Source organism: Pogoniulus pusillus, chromosome 16 (assembly GCF_015220805.1).
Source record: "Pogoniulus pusillus isolate bPogPus1 chromosome 16, bPogPus1.pri, whole genome shotgun sequence".
In the NCBI taxonomy this organism is placed as follows: Eukaryota; Metazoa; Chordata; class Aves; order Piciformes; family Lybiidae; genus Pogoniulus; species Pogoniulus pusillus.
The window spans coordinates 11405984-11423539 of NC_087279.1; the positions used below are offsets into that span (position 1 = coordinate 11405984).

The 17556-nt window shown below is 42.9% G+C and overlaps 1 protein-coding gene and 1 long non-coding RNA gene across 11 annotated transcripts in view; both read right to left on the minus strand.

The window, feature by feature from the left end:
* Positions 1-2228, minus strand: part of DOCK3 (dedicator of cytokinesis 3) — a 205719-nt gene extending 203491 nt beyond the window's left edge. For 8 of the 9 annotated variants that reach the window (XM_064156478.1, XM_064156477.1, XM_064156482.1 and 5 more), the window contains exon 1: positions 1766-2227. In XM_064156478.1, the coding sequence (XP_064012548.1) occupies positions 1766-1802 (37 nt within the window). In that variant the 5' untranslated portion in view covers positions 1803-2227. Of the gene's footprint in view, positions 1-1765 lie in introns of all 9 variants that reach the window. The other variant, XM_064156479.1, reaches the window with a different exon arrangement.
* Positions 2229-3909: 1681 nt separating this feature from the next.
* LOC135182400 (uncharacterized) overlaps positions 3910-17556 on the minus strand; it is a 37581-nt gene continuing 23934 nt past the window's right edge. The window contains exons 1-3 of one of the 2 annotated variants that reach the window (XR_010305189.1): positions 17070-17185; positions 6294-6455; positions 3910-4314 (exon numbers count right to left, since the gene is read on the minus strand). This is a non-coding gene — a long non-coding RNA (uncharacterized LOC135182400). Of the gene's footprint in view, positions 4315-6293; positions 6456-17069; positions 17186-17556 lie in introns of those variants that run through there. The other variant, XR_010305188.1, reaches the window with a different exon arrangement.

Here is a 17556-nt window from a genome sequence, read left to right on the forward strand (position 1 = left end):
TTAGTTCACCTACTTTTCAATTAAGGTAACACACATGTTTTATTTGGGAACACAGGCCAAACACAAACAAAACCCCGAATATCAAACTCTACCACTTAAGCAGAGAAAAAAGGCCAAGCAGAACAGAGGAAAACCAACAAGACTTGGAATGTTTTTTTTCTGAAGCATCTATTACAAGTACAGCAACAAGCTTAGTGCTAGGACACCAGAAATGGTCTTTGACCAAGAGGTAAGGTATGAGCAGGTCTGATAGTTTATATTCTTTGAACACCCAGCTAAGACGTAACAAAGCTTGTTAACTCCATGTGCTCCCAGGAACTGACAAGCATTCTTTACTTACAACGCTGCTGCCTTCTTGTGCTGTTTTATGCCACTTGTGCGTATTGTCCTATACTGACAGGGTCTCATCTAACGGAATGTACTGACCTTTTCTTTTTTTAAACAAAAGTGAGTTCTTTCTATTCAAGATGTGTCGAACGTACTAAGCAAAGTATCTACTGCATGCGATGCAAAGTTAACAAAAAGCACCGATACACTGTGCTATTTCTTGACTCACTGCTCAAAACATGTAACTATCAGCAGCAGTGATGCTTTTAATTGCCCACATGTCAACTGTCAGTCCCTACTTCAGCGGTAGAGGTTAACGGATCTTTGTAGCAAGTTTGCTTAGGTTTTCTATGTGCAGCAGTCGATCACCACTGCACACTGTGAAACTTGAAAATCAATATGAACAACTGATAGCTGTTGATTTAACGAAGCATTTAGGTAGGTAAGCAGAGCAGATACTACCTCCTATTATTATACAAGCCTAAATTTTAGATTAATCAAGCAAAAGTGAAGTTAAAGAAAGTCTGTCTTCATTTCATTAGGCGTAACATTTCTGCTCTTCAAAGAACACCAAGATAAAAACCCAAACATAGAGCTACTGATGATGATCTCTCGCATTAGTGCAAACAACACTTGAGATGACGGCAAAATCTGGTTTACCATCAACAGCGAGAACAGGCGAGTGTTTGCGTTCACAGGCAGACGGGCCGTTCCCATTGAACGCAATGCACCAGTAGCCCCGTGGCCCTCTGCGCCCTCTGCCCCCGTAGCCCGACACAAGCCACTGCCGGGCTGGGCCCAACCCGGGGCCCGGCTCCCGACTGCCTCCCTCCCCACACGCTGGTGTAAGCTCCGGGCCCGCCGCTCCGAACAGGTGCATCGCCGACGCCCCCTAATGACACGGCACCGCAGCCCTTCCCTTTCCCTCAACTCCACATAAACAAGATCACCACAAACCACGGCTTAAAGCGGAGAGGAAAAGGAATCGCACGCTTAAGTAGATTAAGGGCTAAGCGACTCGTTTTCTGATTATTTGTGCAATCGGGGCCGGACGCGGGCCCCGAAACTCTACTTTTCCCTTGCCGCCCGCTGCTTCGCGGCAGACAAACTCAGGGCAATAGCACGAACCGGAGCAGACGCAGCACAGCCGCGGGATGCTGAGCTGTGCGGGCCGGGAGGCGGCGGCAAGCAGCGCACAGCAGGTGCCCGCTCTCCCTCAGGAGCAGCCTCCCCCAGGCAGAGCGACGGGCAGCGCCTGCCCTCCTCGCTCTTCCCCTGCTCTGTACGTGCTGGGCAGTGGCAGGCTACCATCGCTGCCCCCGCGGAGAGGCAGCTGCGGCCGAGGGAGGAAGCGGGGGGGAGCAGCCCCAACCCGCGAGGTCCGGCCGCTCCAGGGAGGGGGTGAGCGGTGCGGGGGAGGGGATGTGGCAGCACCTACCCACGCCGTATTTCTCCTCTTCGGTCGGACTCCACATGCTGCTGCGGCGGCAGCCGGCCGCGGATTCCCTGGGCAGACCGAGGCAAGCGGGTGCCGCGCATGGAGCGGGGGCGGCTACTGCTGCTCCTCCTCCCCCCCTCAGCGGGGGCGCCGCTCCTTCGCCGCAGCCCCCGCCTCACGCTCCGGCCGGGGCTGCGCTAAAGATCCCTCGCCGCTGCTGGAGAGGAGGGGGGGGGCGGGGGTGAGATCGCCCCCCGCCCGCCCGCGCAGCAAGAGCCGCCGCTCCCCTCAGCGCCCGGCGGGCGCTCGCCGTCGGCCCAGCGATTCTCACTCCCAGCGCAGACCCGCCGCTCTAAGTGGGCTTCCAGGAGGCCCCGCGGCGCTTGGCGGCCCCTAGCCGCCTCCTCCGCACCACCGCCGCTCCTGTCGCCGTCGTCGCCACCGCCGAAGGACTCCGGCTGCCGCGCCCCCCCCCCCTCCTCCTCCTCCCGCCGCCGGGGCCCTGCGCGCATGCGCGGCGCGCTCCGCCTCTGTCTCCCCCTTCCCCTGGTGCGGCCGCACGAGGCGCGCGCGGGCGCGAGGCACGGGGGCGGCCGCGCGTGGCAAAGCGCGGGGGCGAGGCCGGGGCCGGGGCCCCAGCGCTGCGGGGACGCCGCAAGCACACCCTGCAGCGGCAGCCTCGCAGCGGGCCAGCCGGTGCCGCTCTCGGGAGGCAGGCCCTGCAGGCACGGCCCCGCGGCGCACCGCGGGAACGGGCCGCGTTTGCAAACAGCGGGGGAAAGGCTGCGCAGCCCCCCGGCGCCGGCCCGCAGCTGCTGAGCAGAGCGGCCCGCAGGCGGCTTGATGGCATCCCGCAGACTCTGCCGCCCCTCAGAGCAGGCGCTGCAGCTCCGCGCCCGCCACAGCCGGGCAGACATAGCTCACTCTTCTCCGTTAATGAAACGAAACACACTAAAGTGCCGTTAAGTCAGCATGCGAACCCGTAGGAAGGGAGGGCAGGGCAAGAGAAGCAGAGCAGATACATGTCGGGGCACTCTCAGCTTGCAGCAGAGCACGCAGGCCGCTTCGCTCTGCACACGCCGAAAGCACCAGCACACGGTTCCGGGGCAGGAGAGTGTCAAAGACAGAGAATTCCCACTTCGGCCCGGGTGAAGACAAAGATTCAGTTGTTCCCGTGTTAGAAACCGGTCCGGGGCTTGTACTGCTGCCCGTACCTGTGACTGCTGCATAGAAGTGAGGTCCCTGATGGGGACACTTGTCCAACGAGGACATAAAGAGTCTTAACTCACCTACTGCTTGTATAGAAAACACATTGTTTTAAGCACTAGAAATTAAAGGTTGCATATCTAAACCGGTTAACAGGCAATGAGGAAAATCTGTTTTCTCCAGTTAAGTTTTTTTGACCTCAGTGTGCAGTGGCAGCATTTCAGCTGGCACTGAGCATGAAGAAGATCAAGAAATGCTGTCAGGACTCCAAATGGAGACACCACCCTTCCTTACTGAGATGAGTATTTGTTCAATACAGTGATTTTTGTTGACTTTGTTTTTTTTACTAATCTCCAAAGCTTCCCAGGAGCTGGCAAAATTTGTACAGGTTGCACAAATCAGTTATCCAAAGTATGAAGTTGTTTTCAGATCTCATCTTTCAGTTCCTCCTTCATTTCTACTCTTACCATAAAACCTAAGTTTGAATTCTTGACAGCATGACCATGTAATGCAAAACATTTTCTGTGACTGAAACTTTGATCACTAAACCTTCTACTTTTCCCCAGTCAGAGCCATCCCAAGGCAATGTCAGAAAATACTTTCTAAATAGCCTTTGTAAAACCTTTGTATGTAATTCCATATGAAGTTTTAAGATTACATTAAACTTTTTAATAACACAACTTCAGCTGTACCAAACACTTTTTATAGACTGTTCTATCATTACATAATAAACCAGAATGAAAGTCATCAATTTGCACTCCAGAACTTGGGTTGCTGTGGAAACCCTCATTATTTATTTTAACATGTGCAACTTCTGTTTCATGACTGAACACAGACAGCTTTCTGGTTGGGTTTCTGCTGGGTTTGGGGCTGTTGAGTTTTGCTTTTCTGTGTAGAGCACAAGGAGAAAGTGGCCACCATGTGAGCATATTTATACATTATTGATTTAGAGAAAACAACATATTTAATCACACCTTAATTCATGTTCATATTCAGGCATATATATTTACAACAGCTTCACTACTTTCCTCCCTAAGGCACTCCCACAGCATGCAGAAATAGCTTGTTGAAGGGACAAAACCTGACAAAGTCATTGAGTTGCATTCTGCTGGAGACAGGCTGCTGCTGGGATTGAGAAACTGGGGTAGTTTTGGGTTTTTTTAGATATATATGTGTATGTCAATAATAAATACCTCTTCATCCCTTGTGAGCAGAAAACCTCTGCAATGACAGGAAATGGCTAATTCTTCCATCTCTTCAACCTCTGAATTCTACAGCCTCAGCACTTCATAGATTCTTCTGCCTGCCAAGCTGACGAGTAGTGAAACAGATACTTTTTCTGCCTAAGAGAAAACACAGCAAATTTTCTTCAAAACAACAAGCATGACTAAGTTGACTCTTCCCCTTAACGTAAATACAGAATGAAGGTGAACTTGGGAAGACAAGGTGAGAGCTTGCACGTTTAGATAAACCCTGAGGAGGACAACCAAAACAGTTTCCAGAATGGGACCTGCAGAAACTAATGGTGCACAAGAACATTTTGATGAAAGGGACCGATGTCACTTGTACTTCCTGATCACAGATGTATAAATGACAGCATTAACAAGGACAGTCACACTGATGATAAATGACTCTTATTTGAAATGTTGTACATCTTTCTACAGTGTTCCTAACACTTTTCTGCACTGCTGCCGCCGATACCAGCTTCCAGAGAGTCAGCAGAGGGGCATGTGACCCACTTCAGGAGTTAAAAAAAAATCCATGTAGAGTCAGTGGAATGCAAGTTTGCATAACTTAAAGTTACCAAATATATTTACACCTGTTCCTCTGATGCATGCGCTCACCAGGTTAATGAGCCTCCTGTCACCTCTATATATACGCTGATTGATTCAGTAAATACCCTTAGCTGAAGTGTAGCAGAGAGCAAACACCTCATCCTGGAAAGGAGGCAGAGGCACTAATCTCCCAGGCAGCAAACAGGTATTCAGGATCACCCACGTGCAACAGAGACCAAAGCAAACTGCCATGATTGCGCGGGGCTGCAAAGCAACTCTTTCTTCTTTTTTTCTTCTTTCTTAATAGAGCTTACTCCTGCTAACCTCAATATTCATGCTACTCTGTAAAGCATGAGAAGAGCATAGTAGTATTGTGCAAGCATTAACAATGCATTCTGAGGGTTGTATGCCTCAGGGTTGTTTTGGTTTTTCTGGAGTGGTTTTTTATTTTTCCTAGTTATAAAGATTGCACATTACAAACCCAGCACTACAAAACTGGAAGCCAATGGCTACTTAATTAGATCATTTAAATGGTTTTAAGGATTATTAAGATTTTTTTAAAAACAACTTCAGCAATCAAACTGTATTTTAAAATCTGCTGTAAGAGTCATAGTTCCCGCAAGAAGAATTTCTGCTAATGGATGTTATGGGACCCATACACTGTTTTTCAGAGAACAGCAGGCTCCTTTTGCTGAAGTCTTCTGAGCAGCCATCTGAGTCTTTGTCACTAAACTTCTCTGTTGCACCATATGGAAATAATGGCAAATACACACTTCAAGACTGTATTTAACTGAACAAAACACGGCAGAAGGAAAGCACTAATCGCTTTGAAAACACTGTTAGAAGCTACTTAACATCCACTGCGTACAGGAGCTGTTACATCAAAAGTATTGTGAGTCACTTATGGTTAAGTTACTGCAAACACAACTGTCCAAACAGAATATCCACTAGTGTGTAACACAGTATTAATTAAAATACATGAGACAGTTCACCTTTATCAAACTATCTTGCTATAATATAGATGTGATCTGAAAGACAGCTGGCTAGGGAATGGGGAGATTTGACACAGTTTCATTCTCTTAAATAGATCAAGGGAATTGCACAATCCTTTCAAACGCTCTGCAAGGGACAATGGAAGGTCAGAGTGCAGAAAGCAGAGAGACTCTTATACCTCCCTGCAAGCAAATATTTCTCAGTTATCTCAGCTTTAAGGTATCATGGAACATATTGCCCTCTTGCCTTCTCTTTCAGGTAAGAGCATCCCCATGCTTTACCCTTTCTGCCCATTCTCAGGGCTTCTACTTCCACTATTACTTCAAACTTCTGTTTTAGGAACATGGCCCAGAACCCCTGCTATCAGAAAAAAGTAAAAATAAAGTTAGGGGTGAATGTTAACTCCTTCTGACAGTCAATTTATTTGATTGTTACCTCCTTTTCTACACATTTGCCTGTTTTTATTTCTTTAAAGTTCACATTTTCTCCCTGTTGATAAGATGGTTTAAGCTATTAAACAACTTGATTTTCCCTTTACATTCTAAATTCCTCACCTTGCAGGAAAAAACAGAAGAATCAATCCTTTCTCAAGCACCAAGTGTTTCTCCTTTTCTCCTTTATGCTTCAAAGAAAGGTGCTATCCTGATGAAGTAACATGAAACTTTTCAGCAGGTCCCACCTTCTGACATTCAGATCCAAATTATACTATTTTTTCCCTACCAAAAAACAAAACAAAACAAAAAAAGGAAGGAGCCATCACATCAGGAATCTAAATGCAGCAAATGACAACAGGTTTTCTCTTTATGGCAGTGCAGTGTTTGTGCCCCACAACTTCCTTCACCTAATTCCCTACTAGTGAAGGAAAACATCAGAGAACTAGTTTCATCAGGATAATTTCTAATCATACTCAGGATCAGGGGAGGATTTTAAAGGCCACTATCTTATGATTTTTTCCTAAAATTTTAAATTCAGAATGAGCTCCTTATAAGCAAGTTTGCTCTCATTCCTCAACATTTCTCAGAGTGACAGGAAAGGAAAGCAGATCCCTATACACCAGACAGCATTTCCAGCTTGTAGTTAAATAATTACTCTATAATCTAGTCCTCACTAAGTCCACAAAGTAGGAGCTCATAAATAATTGAAAGCAACCAGCATACAACTAAACTTCATCACATGAGACGCAGGAAACAACTTTTTGTAAATCCTAGAAACACCTCAAGTACAATAGTTCAATTATTCCATTCCTTTAACACCAACATTTTTCTTTAAGGCAAAATGGAAGTTAGCAAAAAATATTCCAGCGCCGGCCCTATTTTTGGTGTAATCTTCTTCAAAGCAAAAGTTATCTAAAGTCATTAGGGGCAGAGTAAAAGGCACTTTCAAATACCTCCAGGATATCAGACATTTGGAGTTCAATCTCACCTAGAAAAGCCCCCACAATTACATCAACTAAGAACAATGAAATTTGCAGCTACAAATAAAATGTTAAAAATTACTTTTACTCTATTTACAATATTGCCTGAAAACAAATCATTAAACCAGAAAAGACCAGGCCTTGTGTAAGGACAAGTATGGATCACTGAGCACTGTTATGCCAACATATCACAGTTTGTAAGATCATATGTTGCTTGTCTAGAAGGTATTCTGGATTAAGCACAGAAGTAGAGAATGCTTTAACACCAATAGCACACATCAAGTACAGTTACTAAGAATTCACAGTGCAGGTGGTAATTAGTCAGTTGGATTTGATTTAAAATAAATCACAGGCCACGTGGAACCAATGTTTTCCTGATACGAGTGCAACAGAGTATTCTGTTGCTCAATTAGTAGAAAAAGGAAGAGAGTCATTTGAATTGTCATGTTTCATAAATAATTAGGGAATTGGAGAAAAGTACTACTGCAGCTTCATTCTGCCCTATCCCTAATGTTCTTGCTAGAGCAATTTACCCTATTAAAGGAGTGAGAAATCATAGAAGGTTAATTGGCACTGCTGTGACAAATCAATACCTTTTATTTTGTTTTAATGCCCAGGATATAAGAAACCAAACAAAAGTAATAATTAGCTCCTGTCTTTTTTTTTTTTTTTAAGAGAATTCAGAAATATTTAAGAAGTCCTCTTGTGAGCAAGCTTTTTTGGTCCTTATTGAAATTTCTGACCTTACATATTTCTTATCAGATATCTTTTAATTGCCTTGAAAGAGATCTCTTTGATGCTAAGAAATTTATATTATTGAGGGAAAACATCAGAGAACTGGTTTCATCACTCCTGGAAATGCAACAGGCTTGCTATTCCAGAGGCTGCCTTAACTGATTTCAGCTATTACTTACTTATCCCCTAGCCAAATCTCTACAAGGGAATGCAGTTTTGTTGGTTTGGGGATTTATTTCAGTGCCATCTCTAATGTTACTGCTTTGTTTCAGGAGCAATTGAACATTGGTTCACAGAGAACAATCTAACACACCTCCAGGGAACAGTGGCTGAGAACTAACCAGTTCTATATCCTTACATACACTGTATGTAAGAGGAAAAAGTGAGCAGATGTATTAATTTTAAACTGGTTAAAAGGTCAAAGCAGGAGTCCCTTATTAGTGTGCTGTCACCACCACTTCTCTGTTCCACCTGTTAGTCACAGCAGCCTCACTATCAAATCAAATATCCCATGGCTGCTATTTTTAGAGGATTCTCTCCTCGTACTCTGTGGTGCAGTACATGTACATGCATCACCCATTTTGTGAGGCAGAGCACAGACAAGGACAGAGCCGCGTCCCACCCCACCCTCAGCACATGACAGGCCAGGACAGAACCGTTTTCCCCAGGCACAGCACATCACATCCGAGCCGCGCCCCTCAGCCCCGGAACATCCCAGTTCATCCCAGCCCGAGCCGCACCTCGGCAGGCACAGCACAGCCCGAACCGTGCCCGCCTGGCACAGCCCAGCCCGAGCCGTGCCCTCCGGCAGAACGCGGCACAGCCCGAGCCGTGCCCCCGCCGCACACCGGCCGGGGCCGTGCAGCCGCCGCTGTCCGTGGTGCTGGCGCGGGGCTGCAGCCAGAGCTGCCGGCACCCAGCGCCCGCACAGGGTCACGGCGGCAGCCCGGGGTGTCTCAGTGAGCTCTTGTGCTCAAGGGTTCAAAGCCTTCCCCTGGCACACATCAAGTCAACCTCCCCCAGCTCCTTTGGCAAAGGACATGACAGGCTGCTGCTGCCGTTCCTCACCATTCAATGAAGGCAGCAGTAGCTGGCCAAACCATGAACTCAAGGATCAGTTTTGTGCCTGGAACAGTTACAATGTGATTGATTCTACAGATAGCCAAGGCAAAATTCTGCCTGCTACTGTCATGTGCCCTGAGTCAGATTCTCCCCTTAGGAAGCAGACAATAGTTAAGTCTTCTTTCATATATTCATAGAATAGGTGGGGTTGGAAAGGACTTTAAAGACCATCTCATTCCAACCCCCCTGGCACTGGCAGAGACACCCTCCACTAGATCAGATTACTCAAAGCTGCATCCAAGCTGGCCTTGAACACCTTCAGGGAGGGGCATCCACATCCTCCTTGGGCAATCTGTTCCAGTGCCTCACCTCACTTACTGGCAATTTCTTCCGAATATCCAGTCTAAATCTGCCCTCCTGAAGCTTCAATCTATTCCCTCTCATCCCATCAGTACAAGCCATTGTAAAAAGTCCCTTCCCAGCCTTCTTGTAGACCCCTTTCAGGTACTGGAAAGCTGCTATAAGCAGAACCTTCTTGTCTCCAATCTGAACAGCTCCAACTCATGCAGCCTGTCTCCGTAGGGCACGTGCTCCAGCCCTCTGATCACCTTTGTGGCCTTCCTCTGGGCCTGCTCCAGCAGTCTGATGTACTTCTTATGCTGAGGACACCAGAACTGGACAGGTTCTGGACACAGTACTCCAGGTGGGGTACTCATGAGAGCAGAGTAGTGGGGAAGAATCGTACAAGCTTCAGATACCAAACTTAATTTGAAATATAATCCCTGTGAAAGACATCACAATAATCTTATTTTTAAGATAGAGAGCTTTGACTTGTGTTCCCTGCATGCCAAAACCACCTCAGTCTTCCACAGAGCAGACTTCTGAAACTGCCTCATGCATGCCTAAATCACAGCTACAGCTAAAGACACTGACATATCACTTAGGTTAATTGGAAAAAAAAAAGAACAGAAATTTATTTTAGGAGCTTTGACCTGTGTGATGAAGCCAAGATCTTCTTGAGCGAAATCAAAGAAAATAGAATACTTTGTTACCTGACACAGCAGGACAATTAGTCAAGTCTAACAATTACACAGACTAGCATGTCTCTAAGTAAAAAAGATGAAGTTACTGTAAATCCATCTAAATACTTATATCCATCTCTAAGAGTGAATCAGCACAAAGTGACCAGCAGCTGATTCATCTAAATAATAAAAGCATGAACACCTCATCAGCCATCACCACAAGGAAGTAATCAATAATGACATCAATGCATTCTCCTGCCATAATGTGCTACAGTCCAATTGTCAAAGAACTCTCTATATTGAGCTATCTCCTACTCAAAAGTAGTGAAATTGAGTTAGATCCACACATCTTCTCAAGGTTGTTGACTATTCACTTTTCCTTAATGGTGTTCTTGACACTTTAGCAACAGAGGAAGTGCATTCCTGATAGCTGTTTGCCAAGGAAAAAGGATATGGATTCAGGTAATTCCCCTGCCCTCCAGCTCAGTGAACAACTCTCATGTAAGCTCAAGCAGTAAAGACTTAGCCTAGAGCTCTTCAGAATGCTGTCTAGTTGTTGCAGACATGCAAGTAGCTCTGTCTACATGAGAGGCATTTTCCTGAAAACCAGAAAGAAATGTCCTGGTATCATGAAGTGACTGAATCAGTTAGCAGGAGAAAAACCCTAGATTTAGTAGGCTGCCTTCAGATGGAGAGAATTTACCATCTGAGATTGTGCAGGTACTATTTAAAGGCAAAAATATGTTATCTCCTGCAAAGATATGCAATAAAGTTTTAATTCTTTGTATTGTCATTAACATCCTAAATAAAAAGCAACATAAGCCCTAATGTCTGTCAGCAGGAGAAGTGAGAAGTTCTCCACTAAGTCCCCACAGAAACATTCCCTTGGAAAGCAGGCCCCTGAAAGAGGACAGTGTACCCACATTACCAAGTGGTCAGCAACAGGCACAAAACCTCACACACAGGAGAAATAAGCACACAGAAACCAACTATGACACAGACAGTGTTTTGGCCACAGAAGTGTACATTTAAAGACTAAATTAAACTTATTCATTCCTCCAAAGGGAAGGGAAACCTGGAGAGGAGTTAGCAAAAACTACTTTTCATAGGCATACTTTCACCTACAACATGTGGCACATAGTAAAGAATAGAGTCAGTTAGGAGATCTTTCATTTGTGATTCATAAATTCTCCATCACATGGCCCACTATCAGGTTTTAGATTGGCTACAGCCACTGCAGCCCTCCTACACAGGATAAACAAGCTGGCATTATTTCTTTAGTAGTACTGGTTGCTGGGTTTAGTACAAAAATCTAACATGCCTGTCAAGCAGTGTGCAGATTGCTCACCTAATTGAACCTGTAAGGATTATGAAGTCATTTTTAATAATTCTTTTCCCCACCATGTTGATAGCAGAGAAGGCTCTCCAGGAGCCTTCTAGACTCAGCATGCACTGCTACAAATGTTTTGCTATTTAGAGTGAAAAGAGTGCAAATTTTGATGCACTTCCTGCATCTCCCTCCTAATATGAAATCTTTCTTTTGTGTGTCTGATATGTCTCTCAATGCCTACTGCAGTTCAAAATATAGTTTCTTTCTCAAAATTCTTGACTGTGTTAATTTGAGCTGAACTGTGACAGCTGTTCCTTGTCACCCTCTAGACAGGATGCACTGAGCAGAGATTTAAGACTCCAAGCCGCTGTCTGGAGGATCTGATGGCAGGATTTCTAGAGGACAGGTAATCTTCCACTAATTCTAATTCTACTGCAACCTGGTAAAATCTGTTGTTCATCCACTAAAACAAATCTACTGCCACTTAGTAGTTCGTCTGGAACTCATATTAATTGGTACAGTTTGCAAACTGCTCATTCTAGTACAAGTAACAAAGCTTTTAATCAGACCAGTTCTAAGGGAAGAAACAGACTTATTTTGGGGCATAGAAGCCAGTGTAGAAATAATGTTATTGAAATTACTTTGTGTATAAAGAGGGAAGGACTCAACATTATTACATGCATATAACATCTTATAGTTGAAATTATTTAAACCAGCAAAGACTAAAAATATAACTAATGAAACAAAAGGAAAATAAGTATATAGCAATATAATGTTGTGTGATGCTATCACACTGTTGTACATTAAACTGCTGTCTGAATAGTTAGTAATTAAGCTACACAGATATCTAATGCATCATTTAAAAGAACCTGATGAAAACACCTAAGGAAAATAATACTGAGAAGTGACAAAAATAAACTACAGAAATAAAGTGCAGCAGGTCAAGAGAGGTGATTCTTCCCCTTCACTCTGCTCTTGTAAGACCCCACTTCAAATGCTGTGTCTAGTTCTGGTGGCCCCATCATAAGGAGGACAGAGAGCTGTTGAAGCAAGTCCCGAGGAGGGCCGGCCACAAAGGTGATCCAAGGGCTGGAGCACCTCTGCTATGTGGATAGGCTGAGTGAGCTGGGGTTGTTTAGCCTGGAAAAGATTCCTGGGGGGACCTTCTAGCTGCCATCCGATACCTGAAGGAAACCTAGAGGAAGGCCGCAGGGGGACTTTTCATAATGGTGTCTAGTAATACAACAAGGGGAAATTTTTGAAGATGAGGAACAGTAGGCTTAGACTGGATTTTAATAAGAAGTTCTTCAATTTGAAGGTGGTGATACTCTAAAATAAGCTGCCCAGGGAGGCTGTGGATGCCTCCTCCCTGGGGGTGTTCAAGGCCAGGTAGGATGAAGCCTTGAGCAGCCAAGTCTAGTTGAGAGGTGTCCCTGCCCAAGGTGGGGAGGTTGGAGTAGATGACCTCTAAGGTCCCTTCCAAGCTAAGCCATTCTATGACTCTATGATTCTATGACCTCAGATATACTAGTGCTATGAAGCAAGAAGACAACAGGTTAAAGAAATTCAAGGAGCACAAAAAACCCAAAATTTGTCTTAGCTGAAGTAAAGTTGGGAAATGATAACCAAATGAGTTTGCTCAAGTTTTTTAAGAGCATGTTAGGATTGGATTGATTTAGACAAGTTTTTGATTCTATGGCTTCTAGAAGTTGCATCAACATAAGAACTAACTCTGCAGAGACAGGAAAATAAATGTTCCTGTTAGTGGTAGCATTCTTCTACTGATTAGTGGGAGAGCTGACAGATTTCTTTCCCAAATGTTTAGCAAATTCACATGAAGTGATACTATTGTGAATATGATTTTGATTTGCAATGAGGACATTACAAAAAAGTTGATGTAACAACCTTGAAGTGAATGCACATAAGATGGAACAGTAGAAGAATCTTTGAGTAACTATGGTAACTATTTACTGAAAATAATTGGGCTGAAAAACTTGTGAAAATGAAGGTCTAGAATGTATTTGATTTGTAAACAGATTACTCTTTCTAGAACTTTAAGATCAAGCCAAGAAATTTGAGTAAAAATGGGTTCCAAAGGAATAATCACTCCAAAGAAAGTTAATAGTGCAAATAAAAAAAACCTAACAAAGCTGTAAAAAAATACAAAATCTGAAGAGATAGCTACAACTCACAAATGGAAATTGTGAAGGGACAAAGGCAGGACTTCCAGAAGCCAATTCAAATAAATCATGGAGAAAACAATAAAATAAAATATTGTTTAAATCTGTGTTTAGTTTTTTTTAAGGCAAAAAATGGGACTCCACTGTGGTGAAAATATGAGAGAGATTAAAGGTAAACTAGGGCAAAAAAGCCTTTTTTTCAGTAAGGGTATGTGGCAGGTTCAAGTGCTGAATGGCAAATTAACATCAGGCATTTGGTGTACTTGTTAAAAGAATCACGTGTAGGAGACAAAAGTCAAAGAGTTCAATGCAACCCAACAGGGAACCTCACAGTGTAGAGCTCCAAACTCTAAAATATCTCAATATCTTAGTGACCTTTTCTGAAATCAGAGAATTGTAATGTATTTCCTTTTTTGATTCCAGTCTCAAGACAGATTTGTTACCTAGGAGTCAATGAGACTAAGCAGCACCCAAGGTGCAGAACAATCTTAGCAAGGGAGCTTTAGACGTGGCACTGGTTGTGGTGTCCCCCAAGGGTTCTTTCTGAGATCGTTTTTTCACATAGCATTTATGTTAACAGCATTTCCACAAAACCCAGAAACTGCATTAACATAAACTGACTACAATACAATGTGAAAGATCAGTAACAGATCAGTGTATCTTGAGAAGAAATGGATTATTTTAATGACAGAGCAATTAGTATAGGATAAATGCTAATAGTACAAATGGAAAGCCATGCTAGAAGCTGCTCTACACTTAAGCTTCATAGGGTGAAAATGAATGAGGCAAAAAGCCTGGGCATGGTTGAACACAGCTCACAGCCATGCTGGTGGCACAACCAAGGGGAAAAAAACCCAGCAAGCATGATACTAGGATGAAACAGGACAAATCTTTCCATTAAAAACAGACCAGTCAACTAAAGCTTGGTAAAAACTTTTAGTAAAAGCTTGAGAGTACTTTATATATTAATATCTTCCATCTTCCAGCAAGATTAATGTGAGTAGAAAGAAAGGCTATTAGAGTAATTAGGGAAATGGAAGATCTATGTCATGACAGGAGACAGAAGAAACTTTGTTTGCCTAGATGAGAAACACAAAGAGAAGTTGTTACTGTTAGATCACTGCCAGTCCTGTGTTCTTCAGAAAGACCTTGCTATACAGTAAAAAGATTTGTCTTGTCTTAGGTTGCTATTGTAATAAGCATTTTATTCAGAGTATTTCCCCTCGTTTTTTGATTTAAAATATTTATCACCATTTTGTTTTGCAGGGAGGAAGTGTTACATATCAAATAACCATGATAAAAGCAGACAAGAAGTATCAACCTGACTGGCTTTTTGCATCTGTAATCAGATAGAGATTAGGTCTAGGAGTCAAAACAGGTACCCAGAATATACAGTAAGCAGTTGTATGGGAGCTGACTTGTTCCTCTCAAACATGGGCATGAGTGATGCACACAATACCCTCTTAGGGACACTTCAGGAGAACTACAGAATGCTGCATGAGAAAATAATTCTAAATCAATATACCATCTACTGAGCATAGCCAAAAGCAGCTGAGAACTTTTCATGGTCTTACAAATATTATACTAGAAGTGATCCTATAAAAACCAGTGAACTACATGAAATGTGTATTTAGTAATAACTTGGCTTGCTTGCAACACAGATGCACACACAGGCAGGTTGAGCTAGCTGAAGTTAAGAAGTCATACTTTTGCATCTTATTCTAAATATGTGTTTATGGGGCTTGCAGCCTAAGAAATGTTTGACTCAGAGGCCAGCCCAGGCCATGTGATTTACTCAAGTAATGTGATGAATCCTACTACAGGGAATTTCAAATTCTGAAGCTTTAATACATCTGATATACTTTCAGATATTACTTTCACTAATTCAGATATTTACAATGCACAGATGCTTAATTTCTCTAGGATTATTTGCTGGAATACTTCAAAAGTTTTCTATTTACAGTGAACATAAATCATAGAAGGCTTCCCACTTTATGTCATTTAAATGTGTTAGCTAAAATGGTTTTGGGACAGAAGCATTATATAATACTGAAAAATAGAACAGTAATTGTCATTCCTAAAATGCCATTGATACAATTCCTGGGTATTACAGACGTATTAAAGATTAATACAACACTGAAGATTTCACTACTGTTATTATCAGTAGCTCAGAGAACTTGAAGGAAGCAATCAGACCATAATCAGCTCTATGGCTAATCATAACAAACCTCAAAGTGTTACAAGTCTCAGTAAGAGCTCCAGCCATGGAACTCAGATGGATTCAGATGAAGAGTGAAACAATTATTTCTAACTACTTTGCATGAATCTAACCTTACCACAAATTTTTGCATCGCTTTCATACTGTAACAGGCTGTGCCAAAAGAATACTTTGAGGTCTGAAATAAATAAAATCTAATATAGACATTTAATAGGATCAATCTCTTTAGCCCCATCAAAGAGAAGTGTAAGATATGATACTTTCAGTGGCAATAAGCATATACACAAGGAGATTTCTGATAGCTCTTTAAGTCTAGCAGACAAAGGCATTACAAGATTAAAAGGCTGGATGGTCATGACCTGTGCAGACTGGAATAGGTGCAGATTTCTAGTCATGGGTGTCAACTGGCACAACTTACCAGAAGATGCAAAAGATTCTTTATTGCTTCAGCTTTTTGCTCTATGTTGGCTGCCACTGTAAGAAACATTCCTATCCCTGGAATGTTCATCTTTCCCCTATGTCTGAGCTAGAAGATCAGCTCAAACAGCCACAATTAGCTCAACCAGAAAAAAGGTCTTGAAATAATTCTTCAGTGAAATTCTTGGACTCATGTTTTCCAAGGTAGGCAATTTTTACCCTTTTCTATAGAATCATTTATTAGATAGGTGACTCTTAACTAAAATTTATTTTCATTGCTGACATTTAAATACATTTATACAAATATATTAGCACATATAGGTCTTATTTTAAAATAAGATCTATATGTCCTAATACAAACACAACTAGACATTATCTATGGCAGGTTTTATGATGTCTGTTTCACAGAAACAAACATTTCAAAGAATTAAAAACATTTTTATATCCTTTCTCACAGAAATTTCATTTGTGCATGAGTCAAAGGAAAGAAGCCTCATTACATGTTTTCTGAAACAGTCTGAAGGTTAAAAAAGATGACTACAAAACATGGCTTAGTCTTCACGGCAGGGGAAAAAATGTTTTAGCTGTTAAGATCCTGTGAATTTTCTTGCTTCTGTAGTTCAAAACTTCCTTCCAAGCTTAATAAACCAAAAGAGGCAATAGACATGGCAACTCTCAGTGGCATATCGACAGACTGTGCTTAGTCTCAGTGGGCAATACCATTTACATTTGGTAGGAAAGGGAGAACTCTGGCTTTAGCTGCTCATTTAAGAAGTGCAGCTGGCTGGGTCTGCTCAGAGATTTGGGATAGGTGAATCAATCCTGGAAATGATGGCAAGGTCTCAGTAAGGTATCAATACTGACTAGTGAAATTCATGGATATTAGAAGGCTTTTTTCAATACACAACTCTAGTGATGTCTGCTTAACCATTACTTGCATTTGTTTTGTTACCTGGCTGCCCACACACTTGCTCTTCCCTCTCTGGCTACCACCCATTCTCAGTCTTGATTCCTGTGCCAAAGGCTGTCAGTCTGATGAGAACTCATGGCTTGTAGTCACATTCCTGTATCCCTGTCAGAACAAAGCACCAAAGGACTCTCAGCTTGAGACACACTCACAAGCAAATGAATTAAACTGCAAAACAACCCACTAGCTTCTGCTCCAGCCTCCACATTCACCTGCTATTTGCTAAGATGACCAGCCTTCTACAGTCTTCTCAAGCTCCTCTTGGCTTAGCAAAAAGGAAGCCATCTTCTTAATGCTGCCTAAAAGCTTTCTACTCATGTACTGCTTTTGAATTACACAATTCTTGACTCAATTATCAGATGGCTAAGACTCAAACCATCCTAAGGTAGACAATGAATTTCCAATAACATCATGACTTTGTGCATACTTCCCAATAAAAATAAAACAACTTTATGATGCTAAAAGCACTCAC